Source organism: Otolemur garnettii, unplaced genomic scaffold, assembly GCF_000181295.1.
Source record: "Otolemur garnettii isolate 467f Iridium unplaced genomic scaffold, OtoGar3 scaffold00108, whole genome shotgun sequence".
NCBI classification, from domain to species: domain Eukaryota; kingdom Metazoa; phylum Chordata; class Mammalia; order Primates; family Galagidae; genus Otolemur; species Otolemur garnettii.
In genome coordinates, this window is record NW_003852503.1 from 964,408 (window position 1) to 970,890 (window position 6,483).

The 6,483-nt window shown below is 40.0% G+C and overlaps 1 protein-coding gene across 2 annotated transcripts in view; it reads left to right on the plus strand.

Annotated features, from left to right (window-relative positions):
- The window catches only part of CHEK1 (checkpoint kinase 1), a 33,624-nt gene that overhangs the window by 19,631 nt on the left and 7,510 nt on the right, over positions 1–6,483 (plus strand). The window contains exons 11-12 of one of the 2 annotated variants that reach the window (XM_003796777.3): positions 645–746; positions 2,369–2,486. In XM_003796777.3, the coding sequence (XP_003796825.1) occupies positions 645–746; positions 2,369–2,464 (198 nt within the window). In that variant the 3' untranslated portion in view covers positions 2,465–2,486. Of the gene's footprint in view, positions 1–644; positions 747–2,368; positions 2,838–6,483 lie in introns of those variants that run through there. The other variant, XM_012809587.2, reaches the window with a different exon arrangement.

The following is a 6,483-nucleotide window of genomic DNA, read 5'->3' on the forward strand; positions in this document are numbered from 1 at the left end:
GCCCGTTGAGCTATAGGCGCCGAGCCATAGTTGTTTCTTAAAATGAGAATTATTACAAACGATTTTGTAATTTGTGCTGGGGGCTTAGCAGGGCAAATCTTCTGCTGACCTTGCTTGGAGTCATTCCTCTAACTGTAAGCATGTGATGTCTTTATTGTGGCTGATGGCATCTTCACCCACATGGTTGGAGTCTTGGTACTAGTTACTGTCTGGGCCTTTTCCCCGTCTCACTCATCCAGCCTGAGCTTCTTTATATGTGATAAGAACAGTGTAAAAGGCTGAAAGTGGAAATTGCAAGGCCTCTCAAGACCCTCACCATCTTCTGATTGCTGTTTTAGCTTTTTAGCCACTAATCTCCTTTTCTTTGTCATGTTTTAATAATCTCATTTTTCCTTCCATGTTTTCATTCTCTTTGTTTTAGTGGCATTTTGACAAAATACAAAATTTTTCTTGTTAAGAGCTCACAAAGACTCTGGGTAATGGTGCAACCTATTGACATATACACATATATGCCCACTGGAAGGAAGAGAAACCGTGCAGTGAGGGAGACTTTCAGCTTACTTAATGCTACTGTTATGGGAGTGACCTGAAAATCTTTAGTGTTGTCTACTCACATAGGCTTAACCTTGTTTTTGTTGCCCTAGGTTACTGTCTCAACAACTGATAGGAGAAACAATAAACTCATTTTCAAAGTGAATTTGGTAGAAATGGATGAGAAGATATTGGTTGACTTCCGGCTTTCTAAGGTCTTTTTGATGGAGTTTATTATTTCTGTGGAAATATTTCTATGTGAAATTTTAAAAAATGGAGTATTTGTATGTATGTGTCTTTTGTAAATACATAGTAACTTTCTTTTTTCAGTTAATATTATAAACATTTGTACTTGTCATTATCTATTATGTTTTTCTAAAACATTGCTTATTTATTTATTAATTTATTTATTTTGGGACAGCCTGGATGTATGTGGCTGGCACCCTACCCACTGAGCCATGGGTGCTGCCCAACATTGCTTTTTTTTGGTTTTTTTTGCAGTTTTTGGCCAGGGCTGGGTTTGAACCTGCCACCTCTGGCATATGGGGCCGGTGCCCTATTCCTTTGAGCCACAGGTGCCGATCTCCCAACATTGCTTTTTTAAATGACAATTTTTCTTTTTTTTTTTAGACAGAATCTCACTCTGTCGTCCTTGGTAGAGTGCTGTGGCCTTCACAGTGCACAGCAACCTCAAACGCTTAGGTTTAAGCAATTCTCTATCCTCACCCTCCCAAGTAACTTGAGACTACAGGTGCCCACCACAATACCTGGCTATTTTTTGGTTATAGTTTGGTAGGCTTGGGCTGGATTCAAACCTGCCAGTTCCGGTGTATGTGGCTGGTGTCCTAGCCACTGAGCTACAGGTGCTGAGCCAGACTTTTCTTTATTATAAAAGTTTTTGATTTTTGTAGAAGATGTGGATCAGTAAAAAATACAAAAGTGACAATAACCTTCCAGCAGTAATTACCCTTAATATTTTAAAGCATTCTTATCTTTTTCTTAATTCATATATAATACCTTTTTAATAAAAATTATGATTTATAAAAAATTTGCACATTATAATTTAATAAACCTTTACCTGTAATTGTGTAATTAATATTCTTATACATAGACTTTTAATTATTTCTTTAGAAATTTTTGGTTTGGGGTTGTAGTTTTAAAACCCTCGATATATGTAGTATAAGACCAAAATAGCATAGTCTCTATTTTCTGAGAGATTGTATTTGGCATTAAAGAAGTTTGAAAGGGCAGTTTACATTTGTTATATTGGAGATTTGCTGCATTATTGTATTAAATTATTAAGACCCTAGTGTAATGAAGCTCTTCTTATAGCTAAATCCTTTGGCTTTGTTGCCATCCTATTATGACAAGACTTCAGTGTAGTTGCATAGATTATTTTTAGCTTCTTTTTTTTTTTTTTTGCAGTTTTTGGCCGGGGCTGGGTTTGAACCTGCCACCTCTGGCATATGGGGCCAGCGCCCTACTCCTTCGAACCACAGGTGCTGCCCTGATTTTAGTTTCCAGACTTCCCCCTGCCTATGGAAACAGTGACTTAGATCCAGAGATGCCAGCATTTGAAACACAAAGTGCCCCCACCCCTTATTTTCTTCTTGAAGCTCAGTGTGGTAGGAAGAGTGAAGGGCATGGAATAGAGTCCAAATTACTTATGTAGCCATTTCCTCTACCAGGTTATTTGGTTTTCATAAGACAACCTAAAGGGAATTGAAGCTAGACATATTTAAGGGTATTAGTCTATATTTACCATTAAAAAGAGTTTGTTTGATTTTGTGACATGATTATTTTTTCTTTGACATTCTTTTTGGATATTATTATATAGGGTGATGGATTGGAGTTCAAGAGACACTTCCTGAAGATTAAAGGGAAGCTGAGTGATGTTGTGAGCAGTCAGAAGGTCTGGATTCCCGGCACATGATTAATCCATTGGGAGATTCCTGGTGAATATAGTGCTGCTATTTGGCATTATTCTTCCTAGAGAAGATTATCTTATTCTGCAAACTGCAAATGATGGTTCCTGGAGAGTTCACTACCCTCTTTATCCAAACACCTTCTAATTCTTTTTGTATGTTCTACATACAAACAATACCTATTTTAATTGTAAGTAACTTTAGGGACAAGATGGATAGAATTCATTCGATAGTTCTTCATCTGTGTTTGGTGACTGGATTTGAAACTCATCTGGTGGAAACAGAGTTTCAGGGGACTTTACCAGCTTATATACCAATGTAATATCTCATTTTTTTAAATCCAAAAAGTACATACATCCTCCATGTTGATCTAATTGTAAGGATGGATTAGTAAGGGCTTTGTGACTTTTGGGTGATAGATTTATGAGTTTGTCGAGTGAGGCTAACTTCAAAGAATGCATCCCCAAGATTTGACTTACATTTTCAAAAGGGCCTGATCAGTTATACAAACCTGTTTTTGAATGATAATGATTAATTGAAATTGCCAGTATGTGTTTTTTCCAGTGTAGTTAGTAATATATAAAGTGCTGGTTCGTGTTTCAAGTAGAAGTTGAGCATAAACTCTAGTGCTTAACTAACTTTAAGAATTACTGTTGCACATTTTAAATATTTTTCTATATTTCTACTTTCACAGGCATATTTTAATTCTTAACTACTGAAATAAATTCTATTTTGAAAATGAATATCTAACTTTGTGGACTTATTGGTGACTTAACCTTCTTCTAGATGATAAAAGATAAAACGAGAGGGAGGAAAAGGAAGCTATAGTGTAGATCAGGGGTTCTCAAACTTTTTAAACGGGGCCAGTTCACTGTCCCTCAGACTGTTGGAGGGCTGGACTGCAGGCCCCGGGACAAGTCAGCTGCTAAGCAGGACAGGCAGCCGCAGCAAAAACACCCAGCGGGCCGGATAAATGTCCTAGGTGGGCTGCATGTGGCCTGCAGGCTGTAGTTTGAGGATGCCTGATGTAAATAGATCTGATTCCTGGTTCCTTTACTTATTAGACTTACTAAAACTTTGTTTCCCTGAAAAAATTTATATTAACTTTTAGGTTGAAACCTTATGTTCTTTTTTTCTATATAAATTATAAAATTAATCAGTTATCTTAGTCTAAACTAAGAATATACAAAATGTTATGATTATAGTTTATCACATATTAGGTGTATACTAGCAAATGGTGGTAACTGCAGTAAACCCAGAGGCAGAATAAATTTGAACTTGTTTTATTTTTGTGAACCCAGCTAGGGGGCACCTAAGATTTGAACTAGCTTGACTATTGTTAGTATATAAAAGCTACTGATTTGTAGGTATTGATTTTGTATCCCGAGACACTGCTGTATTCCCTGATACAGGATCCTGAGCTGCAAGTTATTTTGTTTTAAAATGTTGAAGGTTGGCTTGGCGCCTGTGGCTCAAGTGGCTAAGGCGCCAGCCACATACACTAAGGTGGTGTGTTCGAATCCAACCCAGGCCCGCCAAGACAACAATGACAGCCACAACCAAAAAATAGCTGGGCATTGTGGCGGGCGCCTGTGGTCCCAGCTACTTGGGAGGCTGAGGCAGGAGACTTGCTTGAGCCCAGGCGTTGGAGGTTGCTGTGAGCTGTGAGGCCACAGCACTCTACCCAGGGGGACAGCTTGAGGCTCTGTCTCAAAAAAAAAAAAAAAATGTTGAAGATTGGTGACTATTCTTTTCTGGCTTGAAAAATTTCAGCTGAAAGTTCTACATTCATCCTGATATTTTTCCCTTTGTAGGTAATACTTTTCTTATGCCTGGCTGCTTGCAGGATTTTCTTCTTCATAATTAGCCTTGGCAAAGTTAATTCCAATATGTCTAGGAGATGGTTTATTTGGTTGACTTGTGCTGCTGTTCTGAAACTACTAGATGAATTTCTGTATCTCTTGCAATGCTTGGGAAATTCTCCACTATAATGTCATAGAATCTAAAGCATCTGTGCCTTTAGGACCATCCTCTTCTCCTTCAGGAATCCCTATAAGTTGGTTATTTGATCTTTTGGAATGATCCCATAAGTCTCTCAGGGAATATTCTGTTGTGTTCCTTTCTTCGCCCTCTGAATGCTTGGGATAGTTCAAACGCCTTGTCTTCAGTGTCTGAGATCCTTTCTTCTCCGTGATCAACTCTATTACTGAGGGTCTCTACTGTATTTTGAAGCTCCTCAAATGCCTTTTTCAATTCCTTAAACTCTGCTATATCTTTTCTCATTATCTCCATATCCTTGGTGACTTTGTTTTTGAATTCATCAATTTCTTGACACAACTTTTGAACTACTTTTTGGAATTTTATTTACATCTTTTTTCCATTCTATTCATCCTTATTTGCCATCCATATTCTGAATTCTGTTTCTGACATTTCAGCAATTTCTCTATGGATGATCTTTTCTGTTGTATCTCCTTTGTCATTCCTTGGGAGTTGACCTGCTCTGATTTTTCTTTTTGCCAGAGTTCTTCTTTTCATGTTGCTGGTTCCTCCTCATGAGTATTTTCCACTATTAGGTAATTAACATGGGCAGGGTGAGACTGGATGGGGTCCCAGGAACTGGAGCTAAGCACCCCTTAACCAATGACCTGGGGTTTGTGATTATGTCTTTTCATCTTGCCTTGCAAAGGACCCTTTCAGAGCTGCAGCCGGAGACTCTGAGGGCTGCCTTTGTAAGGTAATGCAAGCTTCTTGATGTCAGCTTGCCTCTACCCAGTCCTAATAATGAGTCAGATTACACTGGAATCTCAACTGGGGAAAGATACAAACACCTATGGTAGCCCTGCTCCCATGCCAGTGATAACTGGAGGAGGGAAATCTGCTCCTCTCCACTGCAATATCACCACCACTCAACCCCGGGTGGACAGCCCAGGGTGAAAGTTCCAATCAGTTTGTCCCAGGCAGTACAAACATTGCTCACCTGAAAGAGTTCAAAGAGTCACCAGGCAGCCAGAAAGCAAAAATCCATAGGCAACTCTGTCTGCACAATCCTGAGGGGCTGGAGCAGGGTCCCCTCCAGTGGGAAGAGGAATCAGCAGCGTTCATCTGCCAAATCAGAACTGGGGTGTCACTGCATCAGTGCTGCCACTATTCCAGCCCATGCCACTGATTCCATGGGGACCACAGTCTCTGTGCAGCTCTTATTTCCCTGCGCCCCCTGCTTTCACACAGTCCACTAATTCTAGGCTGCTGTTTGGCGTCCGACACAATGCCCGGGCCTCTCACCAAATTTGCCAAATACTCTGGGCTCTGCAGTGGGCAGACCTTCAGGCAGCCAGGAGAGGGGAGAAGGATGAATTGTGTTTTCAGAATTGCAGAGAAAATACTTGCTCACTTTTGTGAGGCTCAAAAGTGGGACCTCCCTGGAGTAGGAGGACCAGGGTTTATTTAGTGGCTCTCTCCGGGGGGTTAAAGAGGTCCTTTGTTACGTGTTGATTGCAGAGAGCCCTCTGAAGACCTCCTTGGGGGCGGGTCTGCATCCTCTTGGCAATGGGCTTTGTACCTGGTCTTTGTTGTCTTTCTTCCTTTCTTGGACTCTCAGCTTGTCTCAGCAGAGAGGATGTGCACCTCTTTCTCTTTCTGTGCTCAGCTTCCCATCTTTGGCTTCACAGAGTCCACTTCTATCCAATATCTCTCCCTCTGGACAACAGCCTCTGGCGAGAGCTACTTCTAGTCACCATGTTGACTCCTCTCCCTGCCATTCTAATTTTTATCAAGTTATTGGTGCATAATGATGTCTATGGTGTTGATTTGCTTACTCTTAAATTGAAACGAGGTTGAAGTGCCTGTTTGTCTTTTTGCTCATTGCCCTTTTGTCCTTTTGCTAATAATTTCACTCCTTCACGTGTTTAGCATACTCTTGCCTGGTGAGTTTACATGGGTTACTATATACTCTATTGTGTGGCTTATTCAATACTTTATGGGAATTTTTCCACTGGCTGGTGTTTTTTAATTTTCTTTTTTTTTTTTT